Source organism: Lonchura striata, chromosome 2 (genome assembly GCF_050655825.1).
Source record: "Lonchura striata isolate lonStrDom1 chromosome 2, ASM5065582v1, whole genome shotgun sequence".
NCBI classification, from domain to species: Eukaryota; Metazoa; Chordata; class Aves; order Passeriformes; family Estrildidae; genus Lonchura; species Lonchura striata.
Genome location: NC_140704.1, coordinates 146778113 through 146799874, shown reverse-complemented (window position 1 = coordinate 146799874; position 21762 = coordinate 146778113). Strand labels below are relative to the sequence as shown.

Below are 21762 nucleotides of genomic sequence, written 5' to 3'. Positions count from 1 at the left end.
AGTCTCAGCTCTACCAGGTGCTCTCAACCTCCAGTTCCTCTCCTTGCCCTCCTTCCTCCTCCATAACATCTGCTGTCTGCGTGGCCATACTTTGAAATGAATTTGGAGACACAATCTTTTTCTATACTGAGAGAAGTTCCTTTTCCCAGCTCACAGTGTGGACATAAGTTGTGATTACACAACTGACCACACAATGAGCTGCAGCACAGTCAATACCAGGAGAGCAAAGATACTTAGCCCCAAAACGACTGCTGAAGACAGCATACCATCAAACCATGGCCTGACACCTGTGGGCTGTTGGTTTTGGGTTTTTTCCCTAGCCTTAACGTATGCAAATCTTCCAGCTATTCCTTGTAAGTAAATTTTCCCAAACAGAAGCTTCATCTTCCCAAGCTGCCTGCTTTCATATTTAAAATAGAGGGGCTGAGACTGGATGCTGTGTTTCAAACAGGGTTTTTATAGGACAAATTATTACCTTTGCCATTTTTGTCTGGGCTATTCAAGATCTACCTGTCTTCTAACAGCACCTGACTGCAATTCACAACCAGCTTGCAATTCACTGCAGCTTACAGATTCCTTTCTGTAGTTAACCTGCTCATTTTGAGAGTTACTGCTCATTTTGGATATGTGCACCTGTTTTCCAAGAATGCTGCTTTGCACTTGTCTTTATTAAATTTATTTTTCTTATTTTTAAACTATCCTTGCAGCTCATTAAGGCAACTGTAAGAGAAGATGTTATGACCTGAAGTACCTGCAATGTCCCTGGTTGCATTTTATCTCCGTATCATCTGCAGTCTACCATCTGATCCTCTACTGACCCTGAAAATTACTTCCTGATCCAACAGGGAACTATGTCTTTTAGCTTCTTAAGTACCACCTTACAATGATTTCATCTTCAGCACATTTGACAAGTTTGTTTTCTGAGCTGTTGGGATTTCCTCAAGAACTACTCTACAGCTTTCTGCACTTCTTTGGTAAAGTCACTAAAATACAAGACTTGGTATCTGGCAGTTCTGCAGGCTCTCCATCCTACAGGAGAACTTGGAGGTATCACAGCTAAGGACTAGCAACTCCAGACAATATGAGCTCTGAAGTTACTTGAAATGTTCTTTAAAGTCAGTTCAAGCAAATCATCCATTCCCCATTTAGGATCAGAATCACAGTTTTTCAAGTCCTTCCTACACAGCTCCCTGTTGCTGTTTCCTGTGGCTAAGACTTCAGGGCTGCAGGCACTTTCAAAGAAAAGCTCATGCCCAACAAGTTAAGAGTTGTTATTTTCATTAACTTTAAATCATAAATATGATTTCCACTTGAAAAGTGAACACTTCATTTAACAGACACGGTGGCTCTGATGGGTCATGAAGGGCTTTGAAGGAAATTAAAAAAAGGAAGCAAGGGGAAAAAGAAAAATAACACTTCCAGAAAGTTTTCCAAAGGAAATGAGTAACTAGTTGTTATTAAATGATAAATCACAGTCCTCGGGAAGTGGCATTGTCTGTGGCCTATTTTTAATGAGAAAATACCCGTCACTGGCACAAGGGCTACATGGGACATGTCTGTGGACAGTGGGAGTGTTCACTGGGAGGCATCATCTCACTGCTGCTATTCCCATCACTTATCAGCAACAAAAACAGGATGAAAAGAACATGGCTGAGGAAAAAAATGCATCCAGGGCAACAAGCAAGGCTACTGCTCTCCATGGATGGAAGCCAGGAGGAAACACTAGAGACCAAGGTGAGTCTGAGTGTAGTCTTAGGCTTTGCTTGTTTTCCATGTGTCAGGGATGCACATGGAGCCACCAGGAAACAAATCTGTGCTGATCCCAATGTCTCTATAGAGGGTTAGGTGACCTCTCACATGCACTAGCATCCTCTTTGTCCCCAAGATAGGGACATATTAGGCACACAGCCACAAAAACCTGGGCCTCTTTTCCCTGGGGTTTGCCACTAACACAGTGTTTTCTGGGGAAGCACCTCATGCTGCAGCACCACTGATGCTGAACACTTCAAAGGTGTAATTAGCCTGGTTTTATGCTGATAAATGAGTCCCAGATTCCCGTGGCAAAGTGACTCGCCAGCTGGGAATAGGCACACTGTTGAGAGAAGGGAAGCAAAAGACAGGAGAGTTGGCTGGAGGCTCAGCTATAAACACAGCCTCAAAATCAAATCAGAGGGGTCACAAGCACCCAGGGGCAGCAAGACTCCCTGTACACTGCTGAAGGGACCATTTTTGGCATCTTATGCCAAGCCAAAGTCTCCCAAGTCCCAGCCAAGCACTGCCAAGCCCGAGCCACGGGGGTCAGGTGCAGCCCAGGCTCCCCTGTGCTCAACACATTCTGTCCCAAGACCACACACCCCCACAAACTTTCCAGACTGCAACAGTAATGAGCAGGAACCTATGGCCAGTGTGCTGAAATGCCAGCATATATAATATATATATATGAGGCATATATAATATGCCTCATTTTACCGTCAGGGTGACCAAGCTTGCTCAGGAAGATTGTGGAGTCCCCATCTGTGGAGATATGCAGAAGCCATCTAGACATGGTCCTGGGCAACTGGCTGTAGCTGCCTACCACCTGCACAGGTCCCTTCCAGCTTCAACCATCCTGTAACTTTTTAATTGCAAAGCCAACTGCATCATGATCCTTCACTTTCACTGACTCGCAAAAAAGGACTCTAATTATTCAGTTTCTCAACTATTTCTGACATTCTTTCCATAGATGAGGCTTATGCCTTTTTTTCTCCTTTTCTTTTTAATAGGAGCATAACCCCACAATTCACAGCAGATTATAAAACATGCACACACACATCACTCTTCCCAAACAGCATTTAAAAGTGTTTGTTTGATTTTTTTCCTGCCACCCATAAAACACTACCCCGCTGGTCTCATTCATTGTGTGGCATTTTGCAACGAAGCGTAAAAATGGTATTAATCATAGCTCTGAAAAAAAAACAAACTTCTTCTCTGAGGTTTGAAATAACCACTTGGAAGAAAAACTTCCAGGAGCCAGAAGGCCTGACAGGGCTGGAGACTAAAGTCCTTGTTTTCAAAGGCCAAGTGTATCCCAATATATCCCTTGGACAGTTGCCCCAAGGCATAGTTATAATACTTTATTCTTCAAGTAGCAAGAAGATTTGGTACAAAATCAGTACAAACACCTAAAGGGAATTAGGGAGAAAAATGTGGTAAATCTAATGGGAGGCCTGAGCTCTAACTACAGCTTTGGTGAGAATGTCTGAAGTCTCAGCTGCCTCTCATCTCCAGGATGTTGCAGCCAGAAAGACCAGATAAGGTACCCACCTCTCACAAGCAGCACCTGAGCATCACGGACAGTGTGCTGGCATTCACCCATGGCATAGTGTTGCTTCAGCCACAGGCAGAAGCACAGAGATCTGCAAAGGCTATGCCAAAAAATAAAAATCATTATCATCTTTATGTTTGCTGGCCAAATACCACTGGAGAAAATTACCTTCTACATAAATCAAGTTCTTTGTCCACCTCTGCAGTTTCAGTGCTTCTCACAGAAGAGGAGCTTCTGTCAAAGATGGAGTCAGAAAAAACATGAAGCTCTTTTTTAAGATAGATGCTTTAGCAGATACTTGCCAAAGGCTTTGGAATCCCTCTGCTTCAGTGCTAAAACATTAATAATTTAAACACCTTCTGTTAAATTAGGAAGGCCACTAAAAGAAACTACTGAAAGAGAAAAACCATCGAGCTTGCCACAACCTCCAACTCAAATACTGACATTTTCTCTCAAACCTCAAAAGTAGTTTCAACAACCTGACAAATGAGAAATTTACATTTTTCTTACCTGTCCTTCTTCCCTCACATTTTCTCCTCTGCTATTAATCTTCCAGGAAAAGCAGTTGACCACAAGGACAGGGCACACCAATCATCCTGGTACAAAAAGACCCAGGATGCTGTAATCAGGGGCAGGGGAGGTGCAAACAGTGGTAAAATGTTTCACAGGGTATAGCACACATTTTGTGTTTACTGTTATATTAGTGGGATGGGATGGGATGGGATGGGATGGGATGGGATGGGATGGGATGGGATGGGATGGGATAGTTGGAAGGGACTTACAACCATCATCTAGTTCCAACTGCAAGTACTTTGTGTTAGAAGAGCAAGACAGAGAGAGCAAGACAGAGGGAGGGAGAAAATAATCAATTATTTTCTCTTCTTTTTAATCAGTAACCCCAGACTCCTGTGCATGGTGATGTATGCTGTATGCCTCTGCCTGTCTTACCAATGCCTTTCTTATCAGCACATTTCATTCTTTCCTACTCTTTAAAGAGCTCTGCAAATTTTAAAAAGTGTATTATCTCCATATTTAAGAGACAAAAGAGGCTGGCAGAGAAAGGTCTACCTCACTATCAAGGTTTTTGCAAGAGCAGGAACAATGTGGCAGCCCAAGATCTGTGCTGTCTACACAAACCCCATCAGGGACCCCACCTCCCTCAGCAGCAGCTGGCCCAGGCACAAAGCTCTGTCCTGGTGTCAAGGTGGCCAGATAAAAGCAGACACTTGCAGACACATCCCCCCTTTCTCATGCAGTTGTATGAAGTTCAGATGACCAGTTGAAATTTGAAAAGATGTGTACTGCCAGGGTACACCATCCATTTACTCCATACCAGATCTTCTCTTGAAGAAAACCTCTGTTTTGAGTCCCCAGTGCAGCCAGGTAAGCAATGGCAAAGTGCAACCTTATGCCTCTCCAAATGATCCTTAAACACATCCTCTTCCTCGGAATGCAGGGGGAAAAAAGAGGATTAGCTATTCAAAACCTACATGCCAGGCAATCTGGTGACCAAGTGCCTTCCTCCCATAGTTTTTCCAGACAGTCATGAACTTTAAACTATTTTTTGTCTCCAACTCCCAGCAGCTCCTAAACAGTGTGAGCTAAATATTTATAGAAGAATCACTGTTGGTTTAAGTTTCAATCCATACTCCCTGAAGTCCAATATGCCCAGATCATGAAATGACAGCTGATTATAGAAGAGCCTGAAAACACCACAGAGGGGACACTGAGACTTACCAGATCTTTCATCTGGATGCTTTCTCCACTGGTTCTTTTGGGGACCCTTTCCTAGCTTCTTTCAAAAAGAAGAGGAACTGCAGCTATTGCCAGCAAAGGTCCATGTTTCATCAGACACTTTGGCAGAGCTCTGCTCAATGACACAGAGCCCTGGGTTTTGGGGGGCCCCCACTGTGCTCCAGAGCTATGCATATGGATTGCTGCTGAAAATGCAATGGAAGCACCCAACTTGCTGAACAGCAGACCCCAAGGCACAGTGAGAGCACCCCAACACCAGTGCAGCAGGTGGGGCACACAGTGTCTGGCACTTCAGCTTAACAAGTTCTACTCTGACTCATCTCTTCTGGACTCAGCAACAGCTGTTCCCATTTACAGTGGTTCACTCCAGTTGAACAAAGCAGTCCTCCCATACCTTACAAAAGAACTAAGGATACCCACACTTTTTGCCTAACTGAACAGCCTGTCAGAAGTTGAAAAGACACCTGTAGAAGCTGACACACTACTGCTATAAGATAGCCAAGTCCAACAAGTCAGCTGTTCACCTATGGTGTTACACAGCTTCATGGGTGAGGCAAGCAGAAAATAAGACTGTTCTTTATCCCCTTTAATCGTGTGTGACCAGAGTCCTCCTTTTGGAATGCAACTGGGGACTCGTCACCACAAAGGAGCACACAAGATGCAAGGCTACTAAGCAGGCACAGCTCTATGACAACAGATCCCAAGTTAACATCTCACCCTGTAGACCTCAGTGTCCCTCTAGGCAATCTTCTAGAGGGACAGCAGAGGCTGGGAGACAGCACCCAAGCAAACACACTTCCAGTGACCACCCAAGGCTGGTAATTCCCTTTGTTTTCATGGTTTCGCATACAAGCTCCTGCATGAAGAACAGAGCAGAAAGTGTTTACTCCCCGCAGATGGGTGAGAGTTGGGATGTCTTTGGTAAAGTTCAGCAACCTCAAACCAGCACCTGCTTTGAACAGCCCCTTGGATGACTGGATGTTGCCGAAGAACTCAAAACCACCACCGGCAGCTGCTGCTGTGCCTATCCCATCAAGATTTATTCTTTCACTGCAGCAAGATGGGACTCAGCAATGTTGCTCCATCCTGGGGTTCTCCAAGGGATAGCAGGACTCCCTTGCACAAGGTGTTTCAAGGCATTTAGCCCAAATAAAATAGAAAATGTGATGTTTCAAGCAAGAGGGTGACTTTTGTCATCAGGTGAATCTCAAGGACAAGTCTGCACACTCATCACTCACCTTCCAGCATGAAGGCCCATGCATAGATGATGGACCATTCGTGGAAATGTCTGTGCTCACATGCACTAACAGCCCACACCCACCCTCACACATATTTTCTATCCTGATGTGTCTATGCACACACACATGGAAAGTGCCATGAAGCCTCCTCATGTGTTATATGCATGGGAATATGCAGGAGCTCATATGCAGGAGTACAGAGACCCACCACAAAAGCCAGCCATGCTGGCAGACAAGACTAAGGAGGAGACTGCACCAAGAAAACTGGAAATAATGACAAGTACTTTCATCAGTAAAACTGCAATTACCCAGCCAGCACACAGCCTTGCATCTCTGTGGAGGAAGCAAATCTGCTTATTAGAGAGATGCCTCTACTGTGATCTGACTCAGAGAAAGGGGAGGAACTGCCCCAGCTTTTCTGTGTTTTATTTCTCTGACTCTCGTTCCTCATTATTGGGGAATCACCATGCACATCACCATGGCTGCTGGGTCCACTGGAGCCAGCCATAGCTGGGAGGTTGAAGGCACAAGCCTGCAAACAAGGAGCCTTCAAAACTGCAGCTGGTCTCCTCCAGCATCCTCCACACATTCATGGAGTTGGCTTTACTGATGCTTCATGGAAGAAAATTTTACTAGGGCATAGAAGAGAGAAACTTTTCTATTTTAATTCACCTGGCCCTAAAAAAGAAAAATAAAGGAGAAAATAAAGAAGAAATACAGCCCCCGCTTTCCCTTTTTACATAAATATTGGATCTGAGTACTTTATGCTCCTAAAAAGTCAAAATTAGGAAATAATATCAAATCTGTGTGCTGTATCTTTTATCAAAGCCCTTTATAAACATCAAAACCAGCTCCTCTGCACTCTTTTATACTTTCCTGCTGTCACTCACAATTCATAAAAGGGGTCTACAGAGATACAAAGGCTAAGGCACTTTCCAGTACTGTCACAGAGAGTCTGGGACAAAAACACAGCTTTTCCTCAAAGCTCTGAAATCTAAGAGCAATTTTATGACATAATGTCACTTTTAGCACAAGAGATGAATAATAGATATTCAAAACATAATAACACTTTCATAAGTAAACAATGCTTTGCAGTGTCAAAGCTTTTCAGCAATAGTGTCAAGCCTTTGCAGAAAGATCAACAGTGCAATCACTGAGCACCACCAGGAAGCAAACACTGCAAAACATACATGTTTAACCAAAAGGCAGAGTCTCTCTGGCCAAGCTCCATCTGCTTTCTCTAGAGACACACATCCAGATCCCCTCTACAAAAAAAAAAGGGAGGTAGGGAGATTAACAAGGTCACCCAGAAACCCCTTACACATAAACTCGACTTTGCCATCTCTCTGAGAGACAAGTGATAAATCCAAACCTCCTCCCAACTGAATGATGAGCAGGTTTACACTCACCTATATTCAAGAGATATGAGCATTAATTAACTCTAACATTAAAAAAACATATTTGAATGATGATAGCTGCTAGAATATTCATGTATCTTAACCAGCCTGTTTATATAACTGGATATGAAGCAAATCCTCCACATAAACCATGGCAAACCTGACAGCATCATTTACCTGTTCAGCATCTTTTCCACAGAAGGCAAATTCCATAACTTCTGGTCACCACTATTTTTTTTTACTGCCCTGCACATAAGAATTTGTAGGGAGGAAGTGATAAACCCATGATAAAAAAAATTCCAGTGAACTGTCAGCATTATCCTAACCAAAAAAGAATTTCCTCCTTAGTCATCCACAGGCAGAGTAAGCCAGCTCCCCCATGAACTACAGAAGAGCAGGGAAAATACTTATCTGGGAAATGACTTCTCTTCCTAGTACCTTGGTAGTTAATTTTTAAGCAAGGCAAAGGTCAAACAAAAACCACCTGATGCAAATGGAGCCCTGGATAAAACAGCACAGTGGCCACCACAAAGAGCTGCTCTTTGCAAAAGCTTAATGAAAGCCAAGAGATGGTGCCAGTGGGGAGGATGATGGCAATTCCACATCCACGTGCCACAAGAATGCTGCCAGTGGCAGGAGGGCACATCCAAGCTGTGGAGGGGGCCAAGCCAGGGTAGTGCAGGGTCTCCAGCATCACTCAGCTCCCCAGGGATGCCCCCAGCTAGGTAAACTGGGCTGCTGAGCCTGGGCTGAAGATACACTTCTAATTGGGATAGTAAGAGATCCAGAGGCACTAGGGCTGGAACACAGCTGTGCCACCTTCCCCAAGTTGTCTACAATAATCATTATGAATACAGGTACTTTTGTTTGTTGCACATCCTACTTCTGCTGCTGGAGCCCCAGGTCTCTAACCTGACCTCCTGGCTTTGACACTCCAAAGAGAAAGAGGAAGCAGCACAATGATGGTACCCTGCAAAAGTAGAGCCAGCAAAATCCCAGGATACCCAAAACACTGCCAGGGTAGGAGGATGGGTTTGATTCCAGCTCAGGAAACACCCTGAGAATAAAATATTGCCCAAAATGGCATTTTGTGTTTCTGAACTGGGCTCTATACTTCAGGACAAGAAGATTAGGCAGATTCCCTCCCATGGTGGCAGACTGGCCTCATAGCAGCCATTCCTGCTCAGCAGTTTTTGTCTGCTGCCCTATGTAAGCAACCAAACCAGCTTGGAAAATATTAAACTTAATCAGAAAGTCTTCAGATCATGTCCCATTCGCAGCTTTGGGATGGTGCAAATCCTGCCACCTTTACCAAGAGCCCCTCCAAGGGCCTCTCACAGCCCTGGGATGCCAGCCAGCTTTGGAGGCTTTACATTTTCGTGGCATGAGACAAATTTTGCTAAGAGTTCCTCAATGCTAATCCTCATAACGCTGCCCAGCAGCTGGGAGCACCAGAAAACAGCCTGTTGACACCTTCAGTTCTGCACAGAACCCCTCAAAGCAATACAAAGGATTCAGAAGCCAAGCAGACACCTCTTGCTTTCCTGCTGGCATTAACAATATGTCTCGTGATAGGTCACTGCTTCTTTGCAACCTGAAGAGCACAGTAAATCAGCAGATAGTTCAGTATTTACTATGCATAGTATGTCAGCACTGCAGATGCAGGTGCTCATGGAAAAGCAAAAATCACACATAACGAAAGATTTTTATTCTAAAAGTAATGATGGGATGCTTTGGTTAATTACAAAATTCCAAACAAGGTCTTAAAGCAATCAATAGAAAATCATTAAAGACATACTAGGAGGATTATACCAGATATTTAAAAATATATAAATATTTATTTACTTATAGAAATAAACAAAAACATGGCCTAATGTATCTCCAATTACATGCCCTGCAGTAAGGGCACTAAGCTTGGGCAAAAATGGCAATCAATAAGTGCTCCAAAGGAGAGACAGCCCTAAAGGAGAGAAAATGCAGGCTTCCAAAGGGGTTGATGTTTTTAACATAAACTAAGGACTGAGACCCAACATTAATTGGCTTTGCTCCTGTTGACTGTCACTGCTGCACGATGAACAAAAGTCAGCCTGTGCAGGACTGACCATTCTTCACCCTGAGCACGCTCTTCTCCAAACTCCCCATGCAGGACAGGGGAATAAAGATCAAAGCAAAATTTCAGCATCGCTAGCTTCAGCATTTTCCTCAAGCAAAAGATGCGAATCCAAAGATTCAGCTATAAATATTTTAAAAGTGGCAAATGGACTTTTGCAGCCAAAATAAGAATCTTTAAAAGCACCAGCATTTGATGCCCCTTACCCTCACAAATCCAGCCTGCTGAAGTGGTGAGGTTGCCCACAAACTGAAAGCTGAAACTAGCTTCAGCCCCAATTCCAAAAAACCTGGAAGTAATTTTAGAAGCAGGAAACCATCAAGCAAGAGACAGCACTTGTAGATTAAAACCTCTTCCTCTGTCAGGCTTTGACATATTTGACTCACAAAACCATAAAGAAAGTAAGACTCCCTTTAAAAAGCCTCATTGTCATTTTTTTTATTGCTTTGAGGTTATGTTTTATCCTTAAACCAATAAATACTTGCAATTCCTTAATTTGCTGCCAGCTGGGGAGACATTTAAAAACTTCTGCAAACCTGCAATTTCAGTGCTGGTCTGTGCTGGGCACTGAAAAATTCCACTGGGGTGAGGGTGAGAGGGGTTAGTCATGACAAGAACATCCCTGCAATGTGCCAGGGCTGCTTTTTACTGTCATCCAACCATCCTTAATACCGACTTAGATCACCAATGATTTTTCTAATCAGTTATGTGCTTTTGAAACACACACCCACATACATAACCCTCAGAGGCAGCCAAATAGAAGCTTTCTGTATTTTTTAAATTATTATTAATAACATGCATCTGTGTACAGACCAACCCCCTAAAGGATGTTTCGATCCAAGGATCTGTAATCTGACTCAAAGCAAATATTTGCTACTTTACCAGCAGATATCTTGAATGCTAATGGAGTTCATCTTTTAATTAGCACTTAGGGATGCAGCCAGCAGCCCCCCTGACTGGATGCTTATGCTGACCAACAGCAAAGCCCTTAACCTACTTACCCTCTGAAGCTGCCCCAAATCTATGCAGGGTGAGATCTGCTCTGAAGAAAACCTGAGATGATTTTTCCTCCTGCACATTTACAACTGAAACATTATTCCTGGCCAAGCTGTAATTCCTGGGCTGCTCCCAGGTATCCCAGATATGCCAGGTGCTTGCCAGACTGTGTTTGACTAGGGATTCACACTGCAAGGAGCAATGCAGAACACAAAATTCAGGGTACATCTACCATGGCTTTTCTCCTCGCTCACTGTCAGTGCAGACCCTACAATGCAGAGGTCAAGCACCCAAGGCTGCTCTGGGTTATCCAGGTTACAGGCAGGTTTTGTTCAGTGTCCAGAAGCACCAAAGGGCCTGGCAGCACCAGAGCAGAGCAACTGATGCCCCATTCAGTCCCAGTTACTTATAAAAGATAAAGCTCATTCTACTGCAATGGTAAAGGACTTTTTCACATCTTACAGCAACAGGGGGAGATTTGGTTTGCAGTGTCTTTATCAAACAGCTGACCACAAAAAAAAAAATTAAATACCAATGATGTTTGCTTTAATTGTAGAGAAAAAGAACAACTGCAAGTGATCTGTCTTTCTTAGGTGCTTTAGAAGTTGTTAGGAGCTAGTTAAATAAAACACTAGAGATTTTGGTTATGGGAAAACTGTTAATTCAGGTTAAGGAAGGAAAACTATCTGCAAATGAAGAGCTGGTTCCAGGGGATGTATCTGCAGCAAAGTCCATCCAAGAACACATAAGGACTGAGTATCCAGGCAGTGCTGCTGGACAAGACTCTGCCTTGGCACATGATTACACTGCAGGGGCTTGACATGGACCATCCCCACCAGCCTGGCAGGATGCTGCTTCCACCTCCACCTCCAAATCCCTGCTGCTAGCTCCAGCCTCTCTTACAAGCACAGCAAGCACTTGATTTTGCCCATTAATAAAGCAAAGAACATCTTTATCCCCAGTCTCTGTCTACCATCTCCATCTGCCCTACGAGTCACGGTCAAACTGAAGAGCAAGGCAACTGATTATATTTCCCACTGAACATGCTCTATCCACCCTACCCCTCTCATTTCCTTCCTTTGATAAAAAATTGTGCTTACAATGCAAGGTGAAACTTTTAATGCCTCACAAATGCTGAGGGGAATGCACAATAAATGTATATCAAAGCATTTTCAGCCCTTTTCCTTCAGCACCTCCTCTTTGTATGGTGAAAATAAAAGAGACAGAGAGCTAATTTTTTGCCCATTCTGTAGAAGGAGAGATCTGTTCAATGCACCAGCACACCTGAGCATTTGACTAAGCCAGCACAAGTGTCAAAAAGAATGATTTTCACAGCAAGTTGATACCCAGACACCAAAAAAATTATTAAATTCTATGCTAGAAAGAATGGAAAAAAGACTTGTCACCTCCACAAAAACATCTAATTCATTGTAAATGACTCTAAAAATGCAAATTTGGTTGTTATCACTAATGCTATTGAGTTATACATTTCTATATTATATAGAAATAATTTAATTTTAGAGCTAAAGGCATCTCCCTTTTTATGGGCTAAGTCATCCTCAAAATTATGTTCTTCAGCAGAAATTCTGTTGAACTAAGAAGAGAAAAAAATGTATTTAACACTTGTGTCATCTTTTTTTGAAATGAGATGATGAAGCCAAATAAGCTGATCCACACATGGCTGATGGCAACTGGGGGTTACAAACACACTACAGGCTGACACTACTGCTCCACAAGAACTACATCTCAAACTGGGCCTGTCCCAACAAGGAAAAGTCACCCTCAGAGTATGGCACCAGGGCCTTTGGAAGGTTTCATCTTTAGCAGAAGCTAGTAAGGAGAAAAAAAAAAAAAAGAAAGGCTGAACTGAAGATCAATAAAGCAAACTGGGGAATCAATGAGAAAACCATTTACGTACCTGATGGACAGGAGTGTTGCTGCACTGGAAAAGCTCTGGGAGAAGAGAAAATATCTTCCAGCTGGGTAAAGCAGTGGCTCCATTTCAAGAAGATGCATGGAAAGGTATTCCAGTAAGTGACTGTATGCTATAATCCTCAGGGCAAGACCACAAACGACACAGGTTGATCCAGGAAAAACAGGGTAAAAAGATGGTAGAAACTTCCAGATGTTTTTATCCACAGCCAACATTCTCCAGAGTTTTGTGGGTCAACAGGTCCATGCATCCCATGCTCCCAAAAATCCTCTGGAGCTATGAAAAGGACCAGACTGCCAGACTTCAAATTTTAATCCAGACAAGTGGGACACATGGGGTTGGGACCTTCAGAGAGAAAAAAGGGACAGGCCATTACACAACAGCTCTTACCTCATTGGACAAAAAACTGGATTGGAAACTCCAATCTTTTGATTTATTTTTGCACAGAATGAGGGGTTTAGGTTTTTTTTTTATTTTATTTTTCTATTTTTTTTTTTATTTGCACAATTTATTTAAATTAATGTAACAGCGAGCATAGACACAGCATAGAGCACCACCTCCAGATGCCTCATAGGTTCTAGGGGATGTGTAAGGAGGAGGAGGAGGACAAGCCAGCAACTGGAAGTAGTTCTCACCTAACCAATAGATCTTTCCAAAACTATTCTTTTTCTTTTTGTCAGAGCTTTCCTCCCCTCTCCTTTTTGCCACACCTCCTAAACCTAATAAGGTATCTTCACTACTAGGGAGGAGAAGGATGGAAGGAGTTGTGAGGCAGCAGGCCAGCAGCACCATCTGCCTTCCTGACCTCAGTGGGAAAAGTCTGTCCACCACCAGGAGAATCACACCTCCAGCAACCCACAGAAAGGTCTGGCACAACCCACCAGTGACACAGCAGAAACACTCTGCCCTTCACTGTGACCTCCGACCAGACATAGCCACACTTCCCACCTCTGCTTGCAGAGAAAATAAACACATCCCAGCAAAGTGGCTCAAAATGCCCGAGGAATTAGTCATAAAGATTCTAGTATTTGACATATGTAAACCCATCGGGATCTGAGGGGTTTTGGTTGTTTGTTTTTTCAGTTCTTTTAATCTGATCTTACTAATTGTGCTGGGAGTAGTTGCTGGGATTTTTGTTTGTTATTTTAAAATATGAAAGCTGTCGCATAAACACAGGCAAGTGCCAGACCTGGATATAATGCCCAGCAAGTGCTGAAAGGAAACTCAAATAACTCTGCCTGACATTGCTTTGTAGTTCATCTGTAAAAAGAAAACAGCAGAGAGCAGCTGAGAGCCAAAGAGGTTTTTTCACTTTGTTTTAGCTGCAGAAGCACAGGAAGGTGATAACATTGTGTGTAATGTAACCAAGCAAAGGAGTAATGAAAGTGCAAGCAAATAGATCAAATAGGACAGGGCTAAGGAAAAGGTGTGATAATCATTTGTTTTGCTAATTGTGTCAATAAAGTCCTATCTACCCTCAAACAGCGGAAACGTCATCAGATATTTAAAAGGGAAAAATCAAGTGAATAATTAAATGTACAAAACCCTGACATTTTCCCCCCAGATGTTCTTTTTAAAGGGTTGATTAGGAGAATCACATGTTTATTTGAAATAAAAGTCCACTGACTTTGATCATGTTAATTCACCTCACATACAAAATCTACTTTGAACCAAAACTTTTTCTTCCCTTGGGAAAACAGTCAAATTTGCCTTCTTTGCAGGAAAGATGAACCATTACCTTAGCACCACCCAGGCTAAGCTGGCTTGTGGGGACAACACCATAACCCACAAAAATCTGGTGTGTCTGCAACGTGTTTTTGTTGTTACAAAACTCAGCTAGTAAATCGGTACAAGGCAACTGGAAGTCTGTAAACTTGAAGTCTGTTAATTCTTGGAAAAATAAATCTGAATTGCCTTGTCCTTGCTTCTAGTGTTTTCCCAGTGATGGGAAGGGTTAGGAAATTAAATATTCCCCTACTTTCCCCCAGTTAAATGAACTGAAGCTGAAAAAGGTCTGACCCAAATCCCTGAGCTGATGAAAACATTTTGGAAAAGGATTTGAATCTCCCAAAATAACTCCTACTCACTAATTACACAACCAATCTCAGCCACTCTTGATAACTTTATGACATGGAAAATGCCTCTAAAACCTATTTCTCTACAGCAAGAACACCTGTCCAAAATCCTTGAGCTAACTGTTTTCTCCATAAACTAATTACCTATAAAATATGAGCATGCAAGCAAGAGATGAATCTCTGTTTCCAGAAAAATGAGACTTGTCCCACCGACCCAGCCCCTCGCTGCGCTGTGCCTGATGCCCAGCAGGGCTTTCTCTCCAGGCTCCACCATGGATGTGTCAATACATACTTTGCTCAGTTCTCCTGGGAGACCAGCCCAGCAGTCCGCACTGTCCAGCAAGCAAAATATTTTTTTCTTGTTTTATATCTTTTATATCTCCCTCCCATCTTGCATATATCACACCACTCACAGCACTCCCATCATCCGCCTTCAAGGCCAGCTGGATGGCAGAAGGACTCATGGGCTATGCACGAGCTCAGTGACCAGCATCTTGCACAAGCTATGCTTTTACGTAAACATATGGGCTTTTCTAGTCAGATTGTAACAGATAAACCAATGGCAGATGATTAATGTTCATTTCAAGCACCTTCCTTTGTGGTATGGAGGAACCTCAGTACCTTCCACCCCCCAACGTAAGGAGAAGACACTGTCTAATTGCTACCCTGTTTGAGAGGCAGATGAAATTCAAACCCTTGTGCCCAACACATGCCTGAACTTTCCGGTTCTCTGGACCTTACCCTTAAAATTTTTAAGATTTTTAAGACTGAGCACACTGCCTGCTGGAAAGAACATCACTCTGCTTCCCCCTCAGACTGGAGGGAGGGCCTTCCTTGCAGACTGTCCATGAGCGTTCTCCAAACCCAACAGGAGAGGTCTACTCACTGAAGGTCATGCAGTAGGCTGGCAGCAAAGCCCTGAAGCGCATCCGGATTTTTCAAGTCGTGGGCCAGCACTTGAAAAACACATTCATCTTCCCCATCCCTTGACAAGAACTACTCCATTACTAGTGCACAACAAGGGCTGAATCACTCACACACAGAAACACCACAGACTGAGCACGTGTCAGCTCGGAGCAAACAGAGCATCACCCTCTCCACGAGAGCAGCACGCTGAGCCACGGCTGCTCTCCAAGGGCAGCAAGAACCTGTCAACACGAGCTGCAGGGAACCAGCAATGAGCAAAGTGAGCCCTGCAACAGAGAGACTCCAAATGATTAATAAACACACAAAAAGAGTGAAAAGACTTGTTCCTCATTAGTTGAAAAATGCGTGAGGAAGAGAGGAGTCCCACCTGTTAAATTCTGAATGTTAAAGAGTCCCAAGTGCAATGGCTCATTTTAAAAAACATGGGATGTTGTCTGTGCCTGTGTTTTAGTTGAAGGAAAATGCTGAGTTTTTTTACACTTTAACATGTTCATTATAACCCAGCCATGTGAGTTAAATGCAGTAAGGGACCCGTTAAACCTCAGGATCACTGCAGTAAGCTCCAGCAGTGACTTTATTGTGGGCAAGAATGCAATTGGGGCATTCATGTCTTCTGCTCCTGCCACCAGGCACTGTGAGCAGCATGTGCTTGTTGGCCTGATTTTTAAAAGTGTTTTCTTTTATAGTCCTTTTGAAAGTCTTAAAGTTCTCATAAAACTTCAGCCTTCTGATCTGTTTACATATTTTTACTAGAGTTTTCATGCACTGTTCATGTAAATAATAATTTTGCATTCTTCTTTGTGGGAGAAGAGAATTGATAGACTGCTGGTTTGACCAGTGTGGCTGGAGAGGTGGTAATTCCACTCTCCAATCCACAGTCACCTCTGGAATTCTATAAATATCAGATGCTCAAATAAAACACTCTCTTTTTTGGCCTTTAAACTTGCTAAGCATTTGTGTACTTACTTCATGTCCAATAGCGACATGTGCTCAATTTGCCAACACCAAAGTCCCCACCTAAACACAAGCTGAGCATCCCAAAATGGCTTTATTACATCTCCATGCAAAAGAACATCTCCAGATACTGAGACTGCTTATCAAGGTCAATGTTACCCAATAGAAAGGAAAAAAAAGAAAACAATTCAACCTTTCTGCTTTTTTACAAATTAAATTCTCTAGTAAATAGCTTCAGGTGTATTTCGTAAAAGGCAGCAGTTTTCTGCCATGGGTATCTCAACTACCACAAGAGATTGAAGACTCAGCAAGAGAAACTACCACAAGAGAAAGCAGGCTCAGCACCACCACTGGTGGAAGGAAGAGGACAGGATCAAGCCCAGACTGTCCCCTGCAATCACATCCAGCTGATAAATCAGCTCAAGCCACCTCCAAAACCTCTCCTTGGCTTCTTGTTTTTAGGCATGAAATTTTAGAACAGCTATTGACTGAATCTGACATAGAAGTGAGAGCAGTAAAATCACAGAGTTCTGGGTCAACAGGACTTTTGTTTTGTACCAGTGGGGAAACATGAACTTGTCTGCTTTATGGTATTATGGCAGGACACCAGTTAACAATCTCTTATATCATGTGTCCATAATATTTAAGTCCTTATAAAAGATAAATAAACAAAACCAATTCTTTCCCAAAGAAACACAGAGGAAAAAATTGTAAAGGCTGCTGTGCCTTTTTCTCCTCACTCAGCAACACCAAGTTTTTGGAATAACCTGGCTGCTATTGAGGGCTTCACAAGCTTGGCCAGCATCTCAGGCAGTCCCTGGAGCTGGGGCATTTGCTCCCCCATAAAGATAAAGCAGCTATGGCCAGGACACAATTAATGAGGGGAGGGCACTGCAGATGCTCCACCAGTCTGTGACACGTGCACATCCAAAGCCTGAGTATTTGAGGAAAACAAGATGAAGGCAAGAACCACTTATCTTGCCACACCCTACCATTTTTCATCCCAATAATCAATTCCTTTCTGGAAACTCCAACAAAAAGGGGAGGGTTGAAAAAAGACAAGCACAGAAGGATTGTCTGGTAGATTGGGAATTCCAACCTACACTCTGTCCAAAGATGCATTGTTTAATAAGGCATGAAGTGCAACATAAAAATGCTTCCAAGAACTCTTGTAACAGTTTCACAATGAAGTGTGCATTTTAAAGTGCAAGTCCAGCTATTCCATTGAAGGTATCATCACACAAATAAATTTGTGTCCCTCTCATCCATCCAGGACTCCTCACCCAAACTCAGGATGGGTCTGGTCACCAACCTGAACCAACACCCAAGACTGAACCAGACCAAGAGGCTGTGTATTTACAGCTCAAGTTCTCACACAAAATGCAGATCATGACTATCCTCTTTTGACTTCGCAAAATGACTCCACATGAGGATCACAAGCTGGGATGCTACAATTTGAAGAACTGCTGAGATGCTTTACAATTAACCCCATTCTTTTAACTATTTTTGAAGACAAAAAGCAAAATCTTAAGCAAATGTCACACAATCTGACATTTTAAGCACTTGATGTCACCTTGGACCATTTTCAAAGCAAAATTTCATAACCTTATTCTCCGCCTGCACCAACTGACACAGATACATTAAGAGAAAAAATCTTGAAAACCTTCCCTAAGGAGAAGCGGGGGGAGATTTCTCCTGATAAATGGTAGACTGTTACATAAAAAGACTAAAGGAACAAACTGTAAGATAAATATTAACTCCCCTTTTTATAGTATTCAAGACATTAATGTTTCCCAACTTAGGTGATAGCACCAAAAAAAAAAAAAAAATCTATTTCATGCTATCAAAATCACCTCTAATATGGAACACAGCATTCCACACATCCTTCTCTTGGAAAAAGATGTTTTACAATGAACTGAAGAGTGTGGTTCTTAAGAGATACTGGATTGCCTCACCCAGAAAAATTTAAAGGTCACAAAGAAACAAAGTTCACAAAGAAGGACCATTTCAGCCTTGAACCACTTGCAGCTCAGGTCAATGACCATACTCCTTCTGAGGTGCAATCAGACTCCTTGGGTAGGAGGAACATCCACCTGACCACTCACTGACCCAAGAGTGTGGGATACTCAGTAACAGACATGCAAAAATGACCAGTCCGATGTCAGTCGCCAAACACTTACGGGATGAGGTGTACATCAGGGGAAAATCAGACCTGCAGATCTATTGGACACAGGATTGCAAGGGACAGCACTTCAGGATAACACTTCATACCTCCTGCTCTTGCATGAGACTGCATTCTGGCTTAAAAGGTGTTTTTTAGAAATGCTGGTCCCAAGGCTAATCTTGCAGAGGTAAGTTGTAACCCTTCAAGTGCATGAGGGAATGGATTTTTGCACTTTTTCTGTTTGCTTGCTTTTTTAGAATAGGCTCTCAATTATATCCACTATCTCTATCACCAACTTCAACTACCGCAGGAAGTCAAGACCTGTGCATCAAAAGGAAAGTCAGGTTCCCACACCTGGGTGAAGGAAAGGTCCTTCCATCCTACTGTTCCCACCCAGGTGGGCACCATTTCACCTCCTATGCTGCCAGCAGGCTCGAGCAAGAGCCTCTTTCTTTTCCCTGCCCCTTATGCTGGCACACAGCAGCTCTGTCACCCATGGCGTTCCCACCATCCCATGTCTAGCACAAAAGTGCTGTCCCATGAATGACATGGAGCTGCTGCTCCACCTCCAGAGCTGCTCCACTGCATATCAACAAACAACCCAGTGCCAGGTTCCCTTGCTGGGCACTGCTGCAGTTCACAGAAAACTGGGAAAATTCACTGCAAACTCACTTTGTGCCTTGGCCAAAATGACCCACAGCTCCCACACCTGGCTTGGTCACCATGAACCATCCCAGCTTCCCAGAGCAGGGCTCAGTCTGAAACCTGCAGCCTCTTTCTGATACCTTTTGTTTATGATTTTCAGTCTACAGCATTAGTTACCAGCTTACAATGAAAGGAAAGAAAAATCACTATGCCAGCTACAAAAATAATCCTCCTGCTCATTACATTTTCAGTTCTTTATCTTAGACCTATTCTTTAAGCCTTCAGGATTTACGCTGTCACCATGCAGGCTAACAACATGCTTTGTAGTCAAATAAATGCTGAAATTCTCACAAGACTACATCACTCCAGGAGCAAAGGATTTGTGCTAAAATTATAAAAGTGGATAAGAGACAGATTAATTGGATGGTATTAAAAAAACAAAAAACAAACCACAGAACAGAAGACATAGCCCCTTACTTTTTAAAGATAAAACCAACCAACTCCAGGCATTTTGGTCACAGTTGACATTTGCTTTCATCAACCCCCCACCTCTGCAGACTCCTGAAATCCCTCTATTAAAATGGATTTGCAATTGTACCCATTTATGCCATAATTGTCCTTATTTATGCCATCTATGCTGCCCCTGCTTCAGCTCCAAAAAGGTGGAGCTGGAATGATGGGCTTGGTCCTCTGAAGGCACCAGTGGGACAAAAACTAAGCCAATGGCTCCAGTGCTGGTGAAGATTTATCCCTGTGTCACTGGACCAACACAGTGCCAGCCCCACGAACACCAAACTGATTTGCTGGCCAAAAGGGGACATTCCTGAGCCCTTCTCTGTATCCCTCTGGATCTCAGCTCCTCAACCCAAAGGAAACCACACACTGCTCTTGCTGGGAGCATTTATTGTGGGCAAAGCAGATCAGCACAAAGCTGCCGAGAAGCAGCGAGGGGGTAAAGGCCAAGAAGGAAAAAGACATTTTTTAATGAACTTAAGTCACCCCTTGCAGGACTGACACATTTCCAGCTTAATATCTGGCTCCTTTAAAAGCTGAATCCTTGGTGGCTGCCTCCTCATGCAAGAACAGGACAGAAGCCCAGTGGTAATGACTTTTCCTGTGCACTGTCACACTTGGCTTGAGGTCCAAGCATCCCCGTGGAGCCCAGGAGAAGCCCCACGTGCTCTGGGTTTGGCACAAGGCTCTGAAAAGGCAACTAAGGTGAAGATTTCAAAACAGCACTGGGAATACCAGCACAGAAACATTTTGGCACATTAGGCTCTGTCTTCCTGTTGCTTTTTTGAAAGGTCCTTCTTATTAAGGGCACATGTTCAATATTTAGTAAATAATAACAAAGTGTTTGCCATTAAACTAAAGCCCATGGAATAATCTTGACTCATTCTGACTTGTCAGATCCAAAGAAATATTTGTCCTGCTGTTGCAGGCAGCTTTAACATGCAGCTCAGTGATTGGGACCTTCATGAGGTGAAAAAAATACTATTATTAGAAAAGATTTTGTAACAGAGTAGGACTTGGCTTCATCTAAACATAGATGTTGCATTGGTTTAATTAAATCAGCATGGAAAGGTTCTATTTATTGCATCACACAGCTACACTATTAAGTTACAGGCCAGGACTCATTTTTCTGCTGATATCCAAGAGTACATCCTTTTTCTGCTGATGCAAGGATTCTTATCAGGGGCTGCACTCCAGCTCTACCTGTCCCATCCCATGTGTTTATGAACAGATGTTTTGCTCACTGTATTATACTCACAGAGACCATGCACCAGTTTAGTTTTAATTCTGCTAAACAAAAACAATTCAGTCCTACCAAGTCCCTTTTTTTACCACTCTGCTTTCACCTCCATCTTTAGTGAATATTACTGCAGCCACTTCAAAAGGAAAAAAATAGAAACATAAAAAACATGACCTCTGAAAATGTCTGGCTCCTGTATAACCCTCTCCACCACTGCAAAACAAGCACAGAGCTGCAGGGAATCAGCTGTTTGCTCCTCACCTGGAGCTGCCTCCCACCAGCCCTGCACCTCACACAAACAGGGCATCAGCCAGGGTCTAGCTCAGCTGCATGGATGGATAACCTCCCCAGGATGGAGGTTATATAGTATCATATAAAATAATTTATATATTATGTTATAAAATAATCCCTGTTATTTTGATGCCTGAATGTGCTCACAAATTCAACTAACCTTTCTGTATCCCAGATATTTCTAAATTTTTATTCCAAGACTGATGAAGTATTGCACCTC

At 43.0% G+C, this 21762-nt stretch overlaps 1 protein-coding gene across 26 annotated transcripts in view; it reads right to left on the bottom strand.

The window, feature by feature from the left end:
• Positions 1 to 21762, bottom strand: part of LOC110476993 (uncharacterized) — a 169232-nt gene that overhangs the window by 117748 nt on the left and 29722 nt on the right. For 18 of the 26 annotated variants that reach the window (XR_014953055.1, XR_014953059.1, XR_014953070.1 and 15 more), the window contains one exon: positions 12719 to 13078. The exons of 3 other annotated variants lie outside the window; for them this stretch is intronic. Coding sequence is in view for 3 of the 23 variants with exons in the window: in XM_085572564.1 (XP_085428690.1) it covers positions 12719 to 12948 (230 nt within the window). In the remaining 20 variants the exon portion in view is untranslated. Of the gene's footprint in view, positions 1 to 3303; positions 3405 to 3814; positions 3901 to 12718; positions 13079 to 21762 lie in introns of all 26 variants that reach the window. 5 more of the 26 variants (XR_014953066.1, XR_014953060.1, XR_014953072.1 and 2 more) reach the window with 2 other exon arrangements.